This window comes from Trichosurus vulpecula, chromosome 4 (genome assembly GCF_011100635.1).
Source record: "Trichosurus vulpecula isolate mTriVul1 chromosome 4, mTriVul1.pri, whole genome shotgun sequence".
Lineage (NCBI taxonomy): Eukaryota > Metazoa > Chordata > Mammalia > Diprotodontia > Phalangeridae > Trichosurus > Trichosurus vulpecula.
Window position 1 is genome coordinate 115,907,495 of NC_050576.1, and position 19,004 is coordinate 115,926,498.

Consider the following 19,004-nt stretch of genomic DNA (forward strand, 5'->3'; position numbering starts at 1 on the left):
CACAGCCAGTATTCAAAAATACTTGTGATAGCTCCTAAACTGACAAATACTCAAGGCAGCATGACTTCATTCTTTGTGTATTATTTTAATATAAACTACATTTCTATTTACAAATATACAGATTACAAATGTGGTACAACTATACACAAAATACTAAAATATCTTTACAATTATCTTCACTTGGGAAATTTAATTCTGTAATAAAACTGAGTATGATCATCAATAAATGTAGATTTTCCAATTTCACAATTAGCAAAATCTTTTGAAAATGGATGACACTGTCAGTTATCAAAAGAGAAAAACATTTGGCAAATTGTATGATTCTCCTTATACTGTGAATAAAAGCTACAATAAGGAAATGTTAGAGGCTCTCACTTCAGAAAACTGTGGAAGATGAATTGTTCATTCTGTTGGTGGTCAATCTAACAACGATTGTATGTTCATTACAGCAGGATCTTTAAATAGAAAACAGTTCAGTATGATTACAATATTTCTCTACAATATGTCAAAATTATTTGTCAAAGTATTAATCTGACATGAATATCTCAACTAGATCTAAACACAAATATAAAATCTGCTAATAGTCCACAGTCAAATGCTGTTTGAATATTAAAAAATTAATGAAATATAAAAATATATACATAGCACAGGAAAACAGTGGAGTCTTCTTTTATTTACAAGAATACTGTCTGAATAAACATAAGTAATTTGAAAGTCTTACATCAAAATATTGAGCCATTAAGTCCAAAAATTCCAAATTAAGTGGAATAGGAGTAACACTATTAACACCATTTTCCCACCTGGACATTAGTTTGTAACATCAAAATTACATATGGCTCATAACTGATGATTTCTTTTTAGTAGGTTAAATAAGTAAATTGTTGTTAAGCTATCTTTATAAAAAGAAATAATTCATGGAAGCATAAGTTTACCTCAACCATGAAATTCCATAAAAGTGACCATGACAACAAAAAAGTGATGGTACCTGAGCATACAAAACATTTGCACCATCACGGCCTACTAATGGCCATCAAACCCCAACTCAAACAAAATAAATTTTTATCTTATTGCGGATGAAACGGTAAATTAAGAAATATATACATTATATCACATTTATTGGCTGATTATACAGCTATGACGTTTGCTTAATGCATGACTGGTTGAAGAAATTAATTTATTTCCTATTCTACATAAAGCTCCAGCCATGCTTAACGCTACAGATAAAGTCCTTTTACCACTTCTGAGACAAACAGGAACATCTCATGAATCAATTCCCATTTGAAGCAATGGATACTGTTTTCTCTGTGGAGAGTTTTTAGGTCTTTTCCTCTTCAGTACTATGTTAGTGGTTTTCCTGGCATCAGTCTCTGTTGGGGTGGTTTCTATCTGTGTTACAAAGCTCTCAGGTTTTACGGCTTCTTTCGTGTGGCTGCCAGAAAAAACTTCTTGGTGGAGCCTCTGAAGTTGTAGAATGGGCTGCATCGTTAGAACTTTGGAGAACCCATCTGCTTGCTCAATCAACACTGGCAAGGACTTAAAAAACAAAATAATGATATTTCAAGTGAATTCTCAGTGAAAGAAAAACACAATACCCTGGATTTCACACATACCAGGCTACAGCCATTCTAGAAAAAATATGATGAAGTCATGACTGGTAGGGTAGACTTTCTTCAAACTACCAAGAAACTGCATCAGTGCTAGATGAGAAACTTCAGTAATAAACTATAAAAGCTTAATAAATGAATATTTGAAAATAACCTAACACACAAAAAAATCAGCTCGAGTAAAGCTTGAGTAATCTATACACTATGAATTTTTTTGGACCTGGGAACATAATCATGAAAAGAACAAACACCAAAGGTAATGCTAATCTTGAAGTACTTAGTTTACTGATAAGACACATTTTACAACTTTCCACTGGAAATATGGGTATCTGTTCTTTAACAATACAGGCAGGTAAAAAATTTCAGAACCAAGAGTATGGAATCTGAAAGGTGTTTCAGATAACAACCTCAAGTTAGTTAGCTAGATATGTAAGAGATTTAATCCACTGCATACATGTACCGAAAGGAAGTCATGGTTTTTCAGGCAATCAGCTTAAATCACATCAGAGATGAAAAGATTTAAAGCTAACCTATGAAGCCACCACAAACTGAAGCAACAGTTAATACTCAACTAGGAGAGATGCTGAATAGTCAAATTTCTAATAAAATATTATATAAAGGACTTTTCAATTTATTTTATATATTTTAAGTTTCAGAGAGTTTTTGTTTTTTATTTTGGATAAAGTAATTCAATAATACAAGCTATAACAGTATTGTGAAGACTTCAAATTTGAATGTAGCCTCTAAAGCTGGCTGGATCAAAAACCAATACCATTCAGAACGACCACTGACCATGGAGTGAAACCTTAACTGCCTATTAGAGTCAGCTGGTGGTACAATGGATGGAGTGCTAGGCCTGGGCCTGGGATCAGGAAGATCTACGTTTAAATCTGGCTTCAAACACTTATTAGCTGTGTGACACTGGGCAAGTCACTCAAACACTGTCTGCCTCAGTTTCTTCAATTGTAAAATAGGGATAAGAATAGCTCCTACTTCCCAGGATTCAAATGAACCCAGATCAAATGATATATGTAAAATGCTTAGCACAGAACCTCGCATATAACCAGTGCTATATAAATGCTTATTCCCTTTCTTTCCCCATCTTCTCTTACACAAATGCAGAAAAATCAAGTTAAAAAAACTCCTAAGAATTTCTGGTAAAACAGACTCTAAAAATATGTGTCATGAATTTTCGAAGAGACCACCAAGCCACATATCTTCCATTTAAAAGGAGCATATGGCTTTTACCTTCATTACTTCAGTAATCTGCTTGGTAGCTGTTTCTCCTCTGCATTTCAAATTTTCCATGTGAGATTCTGCAAAGAAAACCCCAAATACCACTTCATTTCTTTTCCAAAAGAAAACACACAGAATAAAAGATGACTGGAAAATTTCTTAACAAGTATTCACCTTAATTTGATATCTCTTACAATACTATTATTGACTAAATTAAAAATTAACTACCCATGGCTACAAAAGATTTTATGCCATTATAATAAAATCAACAGTGGCAAACACAAGTGGCAGACTGTAATAGCTATACAAAGATGAATGTTTAGAATGTAAGCAGATAAAAGAACAGGGAATCAAGTCTTATGTTTTTTTAAACAGCAGTTATTAGAACATGCAGCACATTGTGGTAATGATACAACACAGCTTAAGAGTGATCATATTTTATGTTTAATAAGGATGTATATGTACAGCCTATATTGGGATGCATGCCATTTTAGGAAGGGGAGAGGGGAGGGTGGCAGAGAAAATTTAAAACTTACAGAAGTGAATGCTGAAAACTAAAATAAATTTATTTATTTTTTAAAAGGGGAAAAAAGAGTGATCATATTTTAAAGGAAATATATGTTAAAATATGAGTTTAAATTAGTAATATTTAAATTTGGTCTTTAACTTCCACATATATATAGACTCTTTACACATAAGAATTAATAATACTAAGCAACATTTGAATTTGATGTGCAAAATTCCACACAGAACAGAATTTTCTGGTTGTATTAACACTGTCATCTGTTCCTCATCCTTCAGTGGCTAAATTTCTTTTTAATTCTGAGGCCAAGTTTTTTCCCCCTTACATTTTCTGTCTTGACTTTGTCACTTACTAGTTCTGGACAAGTTACCACCTCTTTATGCTGCAAGTTCCTCATCTACATGCCTTGCACATAACAAGAATTGTAAAACAATATTTGTTGAAGGAATTAAATCTGTAAATTGAGGCAGTTGGTCTAGATGGGGGTGGGAGGAAGATCTTAACCTTATCTTAGTAAGTTTCAAGGAGGCCCACAAACTTGGATGAGAAAAAAATTACACCTTTATTTTCACTAACCTTTAACTGAAATTTATCATTTCCTCCAATTACGATTTTAAAAACAAAACCCCAAAGAAAAAGCTATTTTGAGAAAGGGCCCATAGATTTCACCCACAGACTGCTAAAGTCTGCTAAAGATGCTGAACTAGATGGTCTATAACGATGCTCTATGACTTCAAACTTTTTTAGAAAGATAGACAATGGTGGATTACAAGCACATTCATGGTCAAAAAAAATGAGCATGGTCATGATTAAAACAAATTATTTCACAGACACCAATTATGTTTTATTTTCTCTTCTATCAGTCTCCATCCTGTATAGCCGAGATATACACTCAAGGAATAAAAGGAAATGGGTGAGAACAACCAAAAGAGTGCTTTAAAAGTACGCTGAAATTTCAAATTGTTGTTGTTTGTCCTTTGTGCTTGAAGAGGACCAAAATGACACCGCCACGTTGGGGCCAACGTACAGTGTGTCTGGCAGTAGCTCATCACACCAATACGAGCTCCAAAGGCTCTACTACAGGCTAGACACAAATAATCCATATAACCATCTGGAAGGGAAATGCCTCTAAATTTGCGAATCTCATGTTTCTTTTGGGCTACTGAAATTTTGCTTTGCACATAGAGCACAGCACCATCTTTGATGTGGAAATGCCATCCCATGGCATTTTATACCACCATATATATATATACATATATATATATATATATGTGTGTGTGTGTGTATACACACATATATATGTATATATATGTACACACACACACACACACATATATATATATTTCTATATCATATAACAATATGCTCCTGTGCCAGTGTCTCCCACGTCTCATAATCAATACCAAAGTTCTTCAGAGAAATCTTGAGAATATTTTTGTACCACTTCTTTGGACCCCCATGTACAAACACATGTTTAGCAATGTGAACAATGTGGCCAGCTCATCAGAGTTGCACACTCAGCAGTAGGGCTTGAATGCTTGGCAGTTCAGCTCAAGAAAGAAACTCAGTGTCTGGTACCTTATCTTGTCAGGTGATCTTCAGACTCTTCCTAAGACAATTAAAATGGAAACAGTTTAATCTTCTGCCCGGGTGCTGGTAAACTGTCCAGATTTCACAGGTTTACAACGATGAGGTCATCACAAAGGCTCTGGAGACCTTCAATTTGGTAAGCAGCCTAGTATCTTCTCTCCCGCGCATTCTTTCGGAGCCTCCCCAATGCTGATCTGGCTCTATGTGTGTGCCAGCTTCATCATTTTTGTGTGCATCCCTGGAAAGTATACTGCCAAGGTAAGTGAACTTATTCACAGCATTCAAAACTTCTCCATTTTTTGTAACTGATGGTTCCACGTGTAGATGGGTTGGTGTCGGCTCCCGGAGGGCCTCTGTTGCCTTGCTGTTAGTTGTCAGGCCAAAATTAGCACAAGTGGCAGAGAATGGAACCATACTTTGGTGCACGTCAGCCTCAGAGGCTGCGCTGAGTACACAATCACCAACTCTTCCTCCACTTTAGTCTTGCCTTGCAGCCTTTTCAAGTTAAATAATTTATGTCAGTGCAGGAGTTGACCTTGATGCAGTTTCTGTCCTTGTTGAAAACATCTGACAAGACTGCTGAAAACATCACACTAAAAAGCACGGGAGCAAGCACAAAGCCCTGCTTTATTTACTCTATCCATGACTAGGAAAACACGACAGCATCGTCCGATATCCAGAATCCATGCAGAGAGTGCTCTTCCATGTGTGACATGTCAAGTGCATGGAAGCTGGCTCACCTTTTGTGTCTCACAGGCTACTATTCAAAATTCCATTGTTCGTGAATTATATGACCAATATCAACACAATCACTTAGATTAACCAACAGCCACAAGCAAACTTAAAAAACAAACCACTTGTGCATGAAAAAATACGACTAAATTGCTAAAACAGGAAGAAAATTTCTTCTTGACAAAAAAAGATTGAAATGAAAAATTGGAAGAAAAACTATTACTTTCTGAATGAAACTGGTTGAAAGGGCTTTTTTAAAATTTGGGATTATACATTAGCAATAAATTTAAGAATGAAACTACATTTCAAAACTATTAAATGTTGAATTAGTTGACTTCTGTAGCATCCTTTAACTCAAAAACTCTGCAATTAAAGCATTTAATTTCAATATGTAGGTGTTTACATTAAATTCTAACAGAAAAGTCCAAAATGTTTAAATTTTTCACTAGATGGAAGACCTTTCATATTAAGAAAACTTCCATTAAATCTCTTTCTTTAAAGATCTTAAACAACCCTCTACTATCTTCCTATATAAGAAGATTTTATACAGGTAACACCATAACTTAGGAACATGGCCTAAACATACTCAAATATCTGACTCATGGGGCAGCTGGGTGGCACAGCGAGTAGAGCACTGGCCCTGCAGTCAGGAGGACTTGAGTTCAAATCCAGCCTCAGACACTTAACATACTTTACTAGCCGTGTGACCTTGGGCGTGTCACTCAACCCCAATTGCCCTGACTTCCCCCCTTCACCCCACCCCCCCAAAAAGGAAAAAAAAGTATCTGACTCATACCATGCCAGAAGACAGACACCCTCAGGAGAACAAGTATTTTTGGTGTTCCTATATTCCTATCTTGGTGTGGTGGTGGTAGGGTAGAAAAAATGTTCGCAGAGCTTCCGTCTTGTCAGCTAGGACCATACAATAGGTTATGTTCCAATTAAAAAGCATAAACGTTGACCAGGTTAGCTTACCAAGTTAACACACAAAGATCCATTTAACTCATAATGTTTCTGAAATATAGCACATGCAACAGTACTGTATTATTTACTGTGCTGGAATGTTCTTGCTCCTCACCTCTACCTTGTAGGATCCTTAGCTTCCTCTAAGGCTCAAGTGTGACCTCCTAATAAGAGGCCAATCCTGATCCCCCCAATCACTTTGTACTTATTCTGTATATAATTTCTGGTTACTTATCTATGTTTGTTATCTCTCCTGCCCCTTAACTCCCACTCCTACAATTAGCCCCTTGAGGACTTTTTTCTTTCCAGCCTAGCACCGGGCACATAGTAGGCACTAATAAAAGTTTGCGGAATTAAACTATGGGTTAAACAGGCTTTTGTAGGGAACCAAATCATCATTTTTACTCTTTTTACACGGGAATGAATTTTGAGTCTCAAACAACCAGTTTACAAATAGATTTTTGGAATGTAACACATTGCCTGCAAATGATGTGCCAGGGACTTAACAGATTTTGTTATTAAGAAAAGGAAATATATAGATCTCTAAGATCGCTGTTTGCAGCATCAGCAAAAGAACCAGAAGAATCATGTCCTATTATTGAGAACCAAAGTTAACAAAGTTAGTTTTCTATATCACTACATATTCCATTAAGGATTAAGAAGGGTGTCTTCTCAGTTACTAATCTCAAAATAAGGAATGATTTAAAAGGAATAAGATATGGAAGCAGCCGTTAAGATGGCCTAAAGACCATGAAAGCTGTTTTCTTAAAATAGCTTAACAGGGAGGACTAAATGCTTGCCATTCGCTATCTAAATAGCAGACTAATGCACTGTTACTTTAAAAAGTACCTTAGTTCTTAAAAATGTGGAAGTTAAGTGCTACCCCTGAGAAAATTGTTTTCCCCAGTTATTGGCTTTCCAAAACAAAGGGAAATGAAAAAGTGGAAATGAAAGATTGAGCAACTGAACTAGTTTTGCTTTCAGGACACTGAAGGCCTTCAAGGAGAGGCTGTCAGATGACCCACCTCCAAGGGCCCTTCTAACGCTTCAATTGTATTCTCTGATTCATTTACTAATCTAGGAAACATGAACTTCTAAGAGGCTACACAAATATACAAACTCAGCAAAAGTGTTCAACCACGTACTTCCTTTCCATTTCCAACTATATTTGATTAATATGACCAAGCAAACATTTATTTTGGATTCATTTCAAAAGTGGTAACTAAAGCTACAAATAAGCAATAGAAAGTAGCACCACTGGTGATAATGAAACAAAATTATTTATTACTTCCTAATGAATAATCTTCAGTTGAATGGGCCTTGTAGAAATTTCGAAATAATAAACACTATGTTATGGACTTCCAAAGAAACTCATACCTCTTACTATTTTCCATGATTTCAATAATTAAAAAAAACAGAAACCCTGTCAAAAAAATCCCACTTAAAGTTTTCCTTTATGTTTACTTCATAGTTTTAATTCTCACCTAAAAAGTCAGACATTTAGGTGACTTTAAGTTTTATTCTATTTGTGATGTCAATATGTTGAAATATACTGGTGAAGGAGTTGAACCTATATAACCAGATGAATTTTATAACAATCTATAAACTGATTAGTAACAAAAAAGTCTGACAACATACAAAAATCTTCTCTTGATAATTCGTTAAAAAAAATAGTGTTGCTCCCTAAGAAAGTCTTGCATTTTCAAAATCATACATGGGTAAATTGTACAATACATGCCTCATTAACTATTTTTATGTTGCACAAAACTACAACGAAGTAGATTCCACCACTACATTTAGAAAACTGAACTCTCCTCAATCAAATATACTAACAGAGGGTTCAGTTCAATTTTGTCAACTACACCAACAACTTAAAGTGTGAACTAAAAATTTTAATTGAAAATTAATAGCTTCTGCAATGTTACAGGATATGAAATAAATCTCACACAAATCATCAGTATCTCTGTAAATTACCAACAAAACATAGTGGGAAGAGATAGAAAAATTTTACTCAAAACAACTTACAGAATGGGCCAAATATCTGGGAGTCTCCTTATCAAGGCACACACAAAGGAACTGTATGAATGCCACACAAAAATTCTACAGAAATAGACCTAAATATTAATTGCTCGTGATCAGGCCATACCAATATAACAAAAATGACAATATTAATTAATCAATTTACCTATTCACATCATTCAAAAACTACCAAAGGATTATTTTATAGGACTTAAGAAAATAGTAATGAATGTCTTCTGGAGGAACAAAAGGTCAAGAATCTTTTCTCAAAGGAAAAGCAATGGAAAAAATGGGAGTCTTGAAGTACCATATTTCAAGCAGTACCATAGAGTAGTAATCATCAAAACAATTTGGTTTTGGTTAAAGGCAGTAAGTCCATCGCATTAGGTACAAAACATAAAGAAGAAAACAAATTTAGTACAGTACAGTACTCAATAAGCACCAAAAACCCCAACTACTGTGGGAAATACTATTTGACAAAAACTGCTTATAAAAAGTCTGGCAGAAATTCTGTCTGCACCTCAGCCCACCTACTAAGATAAGCGCCAAAAGGGGACACGGCATCAATATAAAAGATCACATCATAAACAAATTAGAGGAGAAGCAAAGGAAATACTCTTTCTTTTACAGCGGTGGATAGGGGAAGAATCCATGGCTAAACAAGGCATAGAGAGCATCACAAACAACAACATGGACAATTTTTATTACACAAAATTTAAAAGCTTTTATATAAACAAAATCAATGAAGTTAAAATTAGGAGAGAAAATTAACTGAGAAAAATCTTCAGAGCAATTTTCTTTGACGAAAGGTCTTATATCCAAGATCCATAAGGAACCAATTCAAATATATGAGAACAAGAGCTATTCCCCAACTCCATAGTGAATTTTACTAAGCCTGAAAATATTTCTCACCTGGTGGCCAACCTGGGAATTAAAATCTCTCAATTTAGCTAGCCTGTCCTCTGAATGATACACATGCAGTACAGCCTATCATCAGATCTCTACTCAAAACTTTTCCAATTTGGTAAGAGCTCAGTTTCTACTAGAATATTTTTGGGAACTCAGAGTCATCAGCGCATCACAATAAGGCATTTGCATGTAGTATTAGGGAGGAGTGATAATTCATATTTATAGTGGCATATAAAGCACTTTCATCACAACAATTCCATGAGGTAGGAAGTACAGATAGCATTTCCATTTACAAAAGAAAGTCAAGTATAATCACACTAAGTGACTTGTGACAATTTTTAAAGCACAAAAATGTGTTCTGAGTCCTAACTTAGATCATCAGGACTTCTCTACACCTATGCCTTGTTGGTCAGACAACAGACAATCTATTCCTTTTCTTACTTCAATTGGAAGCCTCTCAATTCCAAGTTATTAGTGTTAAGTCCCATCAAGTATATGGGGACTCCAGCATAGCTAACTGGGGGGTGGGAGATATAGGGTAAGAATTATAAAAGGACAGAGAGGAAGGAAAAGGATCAGGATTCAATTGGAGGGGAAAGGAAGAAAGAGGTAAGGGGCAAAGAAAGAGGCAGTGAGTGGGGTTAAGTAGGAAGGAAGAGTCTGTGTGGGTACTAAAGAATCATGACAATGGTTCCCATTTTCCTTCTCTTCCTACTTTGCTTATCTCTCCCTCTTCTTCACCCTTAATGCTGCCTATGACCAGCACTACAAAAGGAGGACGATCAGCTAGGAACAGAATAGCAGAGGGGAATGAGAATGTTAACATTGTATAGAGCAGGTGAGGATGGTGGCAGAGCAGATGACCTTTTTCCCTACAGCCTGTCAAGTCCCCTCAACTATTACTCTCATCTCACTGGCATTAGAAAGAAGAAGTAGAGCTCAATGAGGGCCAAACTAGAGTAACCACTCATCTAAAGGAGTTGTATTTTGGTCACCTACATATATGCATGTTGAGAGTCTTCTATATAGAATATTATATAAAAAAATTTATTTTATATATGTGTGTATGCATATATATATGTATGTGTATGTGTATGTATATGTGTGTGTGTGTGTATATATATATATGTATATATAAAATTTAAAATTACAAATTAAAACTACGCAAGTAAACCAAGGACCTGTGTGATCACTGACAGGTTCTGTTTCTTCTAGGAGTATAGAAAAAAATCCTGTGACTACAGGGTACAAAGTTCAATATGGGTCATTGGGAAGGACTGACTCCTTTTCCCTGAAGCATAAATCTTAGATGTGATAGTGACTTGTCAAACCTGAAAATCAATATCCAACTGTGGTGATTCACATGGAAACAAATGATACTGTCAAAAACAAACCTAGATATTATCTCTAGGGATTAGAAAATCCCAGGCAGGAAACTTAAGACCTTCCAGGAACAGGTGATATTTTCATCATGGCTATGGACTGAGGGAAGAGACTTAAAAAGAGAAGCAGATGTGGAAAGTAAGAATCTGGCTTCAATGGTGTCAGAGAAGGGGATTTGGGTTTCCAAACAAGAAATTTATATATAAGACATAGAAATTATGGGCTCTTGGTCAGAAATGAAGAATACTTAATAAGTACCAGGAATAATATATTTGCCTTGAGATTCGAAGGTCTGATGAAGAGTATCCAAAAGCCAAAATGGAAGGGAAACGAACAAATTTCCCATATTACAACTGTTATGCCAGATACCACAAAATATATGACATTCAAGGAAAAAAATATTAATAAAAGCATTCAGTAAATAAACAGGAAACATATCCAAAAAGAACACTAAAAGTATTCATAGTTACAGATTGCATCCAAAAATGTGAAAAACTTAGGCTGAAAGCAAAGGTGAATTAAACCTCTTACTGCAAAGAGATAAGTATGGCCTCAGGTGCCACTGCAATTTGATTAGGAAGAATGACTAAAATGGCAGTGGAAGGGCACACTTTATTCAAAAAAGTAAAATATACCAAAGTGGTGGTTTAGTAACACATATGAAGAAGACAAAAATCTGTATCTTCAGTGGGGAAGCAGTTAGTTGTTGAAAAGTTTGTTTGAAACAACAACAAAAAACTCTTTTTAAAAATTAAGATTTCTAAATTAGCACAACAGAGGAATGCTATGGAAATAATTTACATAGATCTTAGTACAGCTTTTGATAAAATATCTCATTCTTGTGGAGAAGACTGGAGAGATTATTAGATAATAACATAACTAGGCAGACTCAGACTTGGATAGCTGAAGCAGCTGTTCGCTGGAAGAACTGTTAATGTTTATATCAGTGTGGTAGGAGGTTTCCAGTTGAGTGCCTAAGGGATCTGTACTTGGCCCTGCACTATTTAATATTTTTAGCAAATGCTCGGATAAAGGCATACACGGTGTGATTACCAAATCGGCAGTTGACACAAAACTCAGAATACCTAGCACAGTGGGTGATCCAAAAGATCCAAAAGGATCTTAAAAAGTTAGAGTAGCAGGTATAATAATAATGATGATGATGATGATGATAACTAATATTTATACAGCACTTGCTATGTGCCAAGCACTTCACCATTATTAACTCATTTGATCCTCGAAACAATTGTGGGAGGTAGGTGCAATGATTATCCCCATTTTACAGACAAGAGGCAAACAGGTGTTAAGTAACTTGCCCCGAGTTACACAGCTAGTGTTTGAGGCTAAATCTGAATTCAGGTCTTCCTGACTCCAAGGTTCATGCTCTATCTACTGCACCACCTAGCTGCCCAATAAAATCTAATAAGATGAAATTCGATCAGGATAAATATAAAGTCTTAGGTACAAAATAGGGTGGGATGAGATGGATAAACAGCAATTTTTCTAAAAAAAAAAAATCTGTAAGTTTTAGTAGATTACAAAGTCAATGAGTCAACAGTATGACTATGGAAGCCAAAAAAGCAAACGTGATCTCAGGTTACATTAATAGTGACACAGCTGGGATGACGTGTATATTGTCCTTTCCCAAAGGATTTTAATTTATTTTGCTAGGTTCTATTTTGAAAGGTTTTCATTCCATGTATTAGTAGGAAGCAGAACAACCCAGCTCTCTCCCACAACTACTCCAACAAAGAAGTGAGTGGGAGTTCAGTCCATCAGAACCTGACCAGGGCAGTAACTGTATAGCTCTCTCGCTGACTGCAGAATGGAATCCAGGATTCAATCCTTGAGCACAGACCGGGGTGAACCTATATCTCTGTCCCTGGAGGGGATTCATGCCACAGTTGAATGACCAGGGCAGGGATTATGGGTTGGGGGAGTGCAGGGCAGCTTGCAGTTCTCAAGGGATCACAGACCCAGCACAGCAGCATGAAATAGGAATGTGTCTGCAGCCAGGCCAAAGGCAAGTAACCAGGGAAAAATGACTGCAGCCTAGCAGGTGCTAAAGGCTGTATCACTCTGAAGCTGCAGAGCCTGCCAGCTGGTTAACGGGACCCAGGGCCAGCAACTGTCTACTAGACTACTTAGGGACAAGTTTAGAATTGTATTGCCCATTTCCAAACCAAAGACCAGAATCCGCAAAATTTAGAAGAAGAAGGGAGTTATCAGGCCACGGCCTTTATCAAGCCACTTATGGCCTGGGGTATTTTTGCAGTTCTCTTTTTCAAGACCTGGAGAATGAATGAACAGCAGAACCACAAATTTTGTGTGTGTGTGTGTTTCTGTGTTAGGACCATTCAAGGCCCCATCCTTCAAGAAGCATACTGACCCTGACACAAAGTGCCAATTCAGGAAATATGAAAGAATGAGTAAATAAAAAAAGATACCAATTAAAAGAGTTATTATGGAGACAGGGATCCCCAATACGTACACACAGATGAAAAGTATAATTCCAAAACATCAACAAGAAAGCCTCAAAGAAAAACAGATGCTGGCCATGAGAGAGATTCCTGGAAAAAACAGATTCTTTAAAAAGTTTTAAAATAGTATTATAAATAAAATGAGATGTCTACATAAAATAGTTGGAAAAGAAATGAGAACAATGGAGAAAAGACTTAAAGATAATCAAAAGCTTAGTACAACAGGTATAAATTTTTACCCAAGTAACAGACTCCCTGAAAATTAGAATGAACCAAACAGAAGTTAATGACTCCTTGAGACAAGCAAGAAATATAAAAAGAAAGTCAAAAGATCAAAAAAAAAAAAAGAAGAAGAAAACGTAAGATATCTTATATGTGATGGAAAACACATCAAGGAGATATAATTTAAGAATCATTGTTCTACCTAAAAACCATGATCAAAAAAAAGAGCCTGAATATCATATTTCACAAAAAAAAATGAAAAATGTGCTGTAAGAGATAACGAAGGAGACAATTTCAGAGAAAACTGGGAACACTTACATTAACAGAATGAAGTGAGAGAAACCAGAACAGTTTTATAACATTATAAAAACAAAATAATTTGAGAAACCTAAGAACTTTGATCAATGCAAAGATCGACTATGATTCTAGAAAAGTAATTATGAAGAATGAAACTCACTTCCTGACAGAAAAGTGAGGAACTAAATATGATGAATGAAACACACATTTTTGACACAGCCAATATGGGGAATTTGTTTTGCTGGACTATACATATTTGTTACAAGAGTCTGGGTTTTTTTTTTAAGTTTCTTGTGGTTTTTTTTTTTCAAATGGGAGCAGAAGGTGAGAGGGAAGAAAAAATAATTCTTGATAATTTAAAAGAAATAAATTGCACACAAAAAAAGAAATCATGAAAAAAAAATAACTTCCACAGGCAAAATATAAGCACTCAAAGAATCCACCCGGTTACCCAAAATGAAGACTTCTAGAAACATAATAGGTAAAACCCAGAGCTTTAAGGTCAATGAAAAAATTCTGAAAGTAGTCAGAAAGAAAGAGTTCAAATACGATGATGAATCACAGACAAGATTATACAAGGTTTAGCAGCTATCACTCACTACACAGGAGCTGGGAGCCTGGAAAACTATATTACAAAAGACAAAAGATAAAGCCTTACAACAAAGAAAAACTTACCCAACAAAACTGATTATAATCCTACAGAGGCCAAAAAAAATATCAAACTTTAATGAAAAAGAGGACTTTTCAAGCTTTTCTAATGAATGGAGCAAAGCTGGGTAAAAACTTTTAAATATAAACATGGGAGTCAAGAAGAGGGGCTTCATAAAGATAACATGTTTACATCGCAATGGGGGTGGGGGAGTCAGTGATACAAGTTTTCCCTTAGAATTCTATCATCAGGGGTCGTAAAGGGAGTGAAGACAGAGGGCTGTGGAGTGCATTGGGTATGTTTTAATGATCTTAATAGAGAAGAGAAAAAAAAAAGGAGGGGGAGATACATATTACATATTATGGAGAAACAAGGAAGGAGGGTAGGTGAGATTATCTCACATCATGAGATAATGTAAATAGAAGACTACAAAAAAGGGAGAAAGGGAAAAGGACAAGTAGCACCTGAGCTTCACTTTCATCAAAGAAGGGCAGAATATATATTCAGAGAACTAAGTGCAGAAATACATTTACATTTGATTTGAAAATCACAAAAAAAGATGAAAAACTTGAAAGCAAAAAAACAGCTAAAACTTTAGGGCTATTGTTTTAAAAAAGACAATAAGCATGAACTTAGTTATTTTGATTTTTTAAAAAGAAATAAAAAACAAATATCAAAAATGAAAACAGAGAATTTGTAACAAATGAAGTAGAAACTGAGAAATTTATTAGAAACAATTTTAGCCAACTATATGCCAATAAAACCAATAAATTTTAAAAATGGATAAATACTTCCTTTTAAAACATATAAAATGTCCATGTTAACAAAGGAAAGAGAATTTAAATAACCCAATCTCAGAAAAAGAAATTGAATGATCCATAAATGAACATTCAAAGAAAAAAAAAATCCAGGATCTGATGGATTTACAAGTGAATTTTATCAAACATCAAAGAACAAGTAATTCAAATATTACATAAACTGCAAAATAAGAAAAGGAATGCTTCTAATTTTATTCTATGATACAAATACTGTCTTGAGACAAAGCAGAGAAAGAAAACTGGACCACTGTCACAAATGAACACTGATGCAAAAATTTTAAATAAAATATATGTGAAGACTACAAAGTTAGGAAGATTACAAATTATAACCAGGTTGAATTTAAGCTAAGAAAGTTGGGCTTATTATTAGGAAAATTTTACATATATTTAACCACATTAATAACAAGAACAAAAATCATGACTATATCAATAGACTAAGAAAAAGTTTTTGACAAAATACATACCCATTTCTGTTAAAAAAAAAAAAAACACAACACACCAGAAAACATAAGAATGTATGGATCTAAAAGTGGCAAATTTTATATGCCTAAAACCACGAGTCTGGATCACACATAACAGGAATAAATTAGAGCCCTATTGAATAAGATCAGAGGCTAAGCAAATATGTCCACTGTCACCACTACTATTTGACATGACGTTAGAAATGCTAGCTATAGCAGTAAGACAAGAAAAAGAAATAGATGGAAGAAGTATAGGCCGAGAATAAACAAAATAATCACTTTTGCTGGTGATATGATTTACTTAGCAAAGCCTAGAAAACAAACTAAAATTTAACTGAAAACTATTAACTTGAGAGGGGCAGCTAGGTGGTGCAGTGGATACAACACTGGGCCTGCAGCCAGAAAGACCAGAGTTCAAATTTGATCTCAGACGCTCACGAGCTACGTGACCTCAAGCAAGTCATTTAACCCCGCCTGCATAAAACTGGAGAAGGAAATGGCAAGTCACGCCAGTATCTTTACCAAGAAAACCCCATGGGCAGTTGATCTATTGATCTATGAAGAGTGAGACACAATTGAACAACAACAAATAACTTCTACAAAGTTTCAGGAAATGAAATAAATACACATAAATTATCAGTCTTCCTCTTTATTACCAACAAAATGTAGAAAGATAAAAGAGAAGGAAAAACTCTATTTAGAACACCTACAAAATTTATAAAATGCCTCCACAACATACACACAGCAACCATATGAATACAATTACAAAATAATCTCTTACAGAAATAGTCAGATCTAAATGTGCATGGTTAGGCCCATGAGTTAAAGTTTGTGGAACTGTGAATTAGTCTAGCCATTGTGGAAAGAAAATGATAATCCTACTTAATTTACTTACTAAGTGGTATACCAGTCAAACTACCAGAAGATTACTTTACAGAACTCAAAAAAAAAATTCATCTTGGAAGAACAGAAGGTCAAGAATTTCAAGGAAAACAATGAAAAAAAGTTCCTAGCAGTACCAGATATCAAAATATAATACGAATCAGTAATCATCAAAATGATCCGGCACCAGTTAAAAAATAAAGTTCAGCCAGTAGACGTACAACATACACGAGGAAATGAAACTTGTGGCCTAGGGTTCAATAAACCCAAGACCACTATTGGGAAAAGCCACTGGGTAAATTGGAAAACATCTGGCAGAAATTGGGTTCAGACCAACACCTCATACTATATATCAAGATAAGGTCCAAATGGATACTTTAAAGGTCACATCATAAACAAATTAGAGAAACAATGAGGGAAATACCTTTTTGTAGCTATGGTTAGGGGAAGAGTTCATAACCAAACAAGGAACAGAGATTATCACATAAGGTAAAATGGGCGGTCTTGATTACATAAAACTTAAAAAGTATTACACAAACAAAATTAATGCACCTAAATTAAAAAGGAAATAGCTGGGGGGAAAATCTGTGTAGCAAGTTTCTCTGGGAAAGGTCTCATTTCCAGGATTAAGGAAACGATTCAAATTTATAAGAATATGAGCCACTCTTCAATAGATAAATGGTCAAAGAGATTTCAGGCTTTTATCAAACAAAGAAATCCAAGCTATGAGCAATGATATGAAAAAAATGCCCTAAAAATTACTAACAATTAGACAAATATAAGTTAAAGCCACTGTGAGGTTCTCACACTCATCTGATTGGTAACGATGAGATAGAAGGAAAATGGAAAATGTTTGGAGGGGCTACAGAAAAACAATCATATTACTGTGCTGTTGGTAGAGTTCTGAATTGGTCCTAACCGTTCTGGAAAGCAATCTGGAACTATGCCCCAAAAGTCACTAAACTGTACATACTCTTTGACCTAGCTATACCATTACCATGTTTATACTTCAGAGATCATAAAAAGAGGAAAAGTAATCATATGTACAAAACTTGATAGAATCTCTTTTTTTACATGGCAAAGAACTGGAAACTAAAAATATGCTCATCGAATGCAGACTGTTTGAATATTATGGTATATAAATATAATATAATACTTATATACAGGGTGTCCATAAAGTCTGTGTGCAATTTAAAATAGTTGTAACTTTGTAACTATATGTGATAGAAAGAATCTGTAACAAGGATTAGAAAGCTTGATGTATCTAGTTTATTTTTGCCTTTAGAAATTTTATGTTTATTTTAATTTTTAGAAATTCAACTTAAAAATTACTTATTTTTCAGGATTACTGTTGACCCATGGCTTCACTAGAAGAGAAAGTAAACTGTGTTCTTTAGTTGGCCGAACTAAAATCTACCACTGCTATCCAAAGTCTACCATTTTCTTGGCCTCCACATTCACCAGATTTGACTCCATTGGATTTCTTTTTATGGGGACATGTGAAAACTAATGTTTATTCAACCAAATTTCTATCTAAAAAAGACTTGCAAGGTAGGATAAGTGATGAGATTGCTGCCATTACTGAAAATCAGCTTGAAAATGTTTTCTACGAACTACAGAATCATATTACCCTTTGTAATAGTAATGATGGCGGACATGTTGAAAATTAACAAGAACAATAAAAAAAAATAAATGTTTCTTCTTTCTTTTGCTTTTTACAGATTCTTTCTATCACATATAGTTACAAAGTTACAACTATTTTAAATAGCACATGGACTTTATGGACACCCTGTATAAAAAATGATAAAAGGAATGGTTTCGGAGAAACCTGGGAAAACTTACATGAAGTGATGCAGAGTGAAGAGAGTAGAACCAAAAGAACAATTTATATGATAATAACATTGTAAAGACAAACAGTTTTGAAAGATTTAAGAACTCTGATCAATGCAGTGACCAGTTATGACTCCAGAGGACCAAAGATGAAAAATGCTACCCATCTCCTGACAGAGAAATGATAGACTGAAGACACAAAATGAGATATATATTTTTGAACTTGTCTGATATGGTTAATTTGTTTTGCTTTGACTATGTGCATTTGTTATGATAGCTTTTCTTTTCTTCTTTTTTCAATGGGGATTTGGGGATGAGAAAATATTAACTGGGGGAAAAAATTTAATTTTCAAAAAAGAAGCTGTTTACTACATAACAGGGTCATTTTCAAGTGCTCTCAACTGAA

The 19,004-nt window shown here is 34.8% G+C and overlaps 1 protein-coding gene across 1 annotated transcript in view; it reads right to left on the reverse strand.

Annotated features, from left to right (window-relative positions):
• Positions 1–811: 811 nt before the first annotated feature.
• The window catches only part of NSL1 (NSL1 component of MIS12 kinetochore complex), a 30,295-nt gene continuing 12,102 nt past the window's right edge, over positions 812–19,004 (reverse strand). Inside the window, exons 5-6 of the mRNA XM_036757666.1 lie at positions 2,853–2,920; positions 812–1,533 (exon numbers count right to left, since the gene is read on the reverse strand). Coding sequence (XP_036613561.1) covers positions 1,261–1,533; positions 2,853–2,920 — 341 coding nt within the window. The 3' untranslated portion in view covers positions 812–1,260. The remainder of the gene's footprint in view (positions 1,534–2,852; positions 2,921–19,004) is intronic.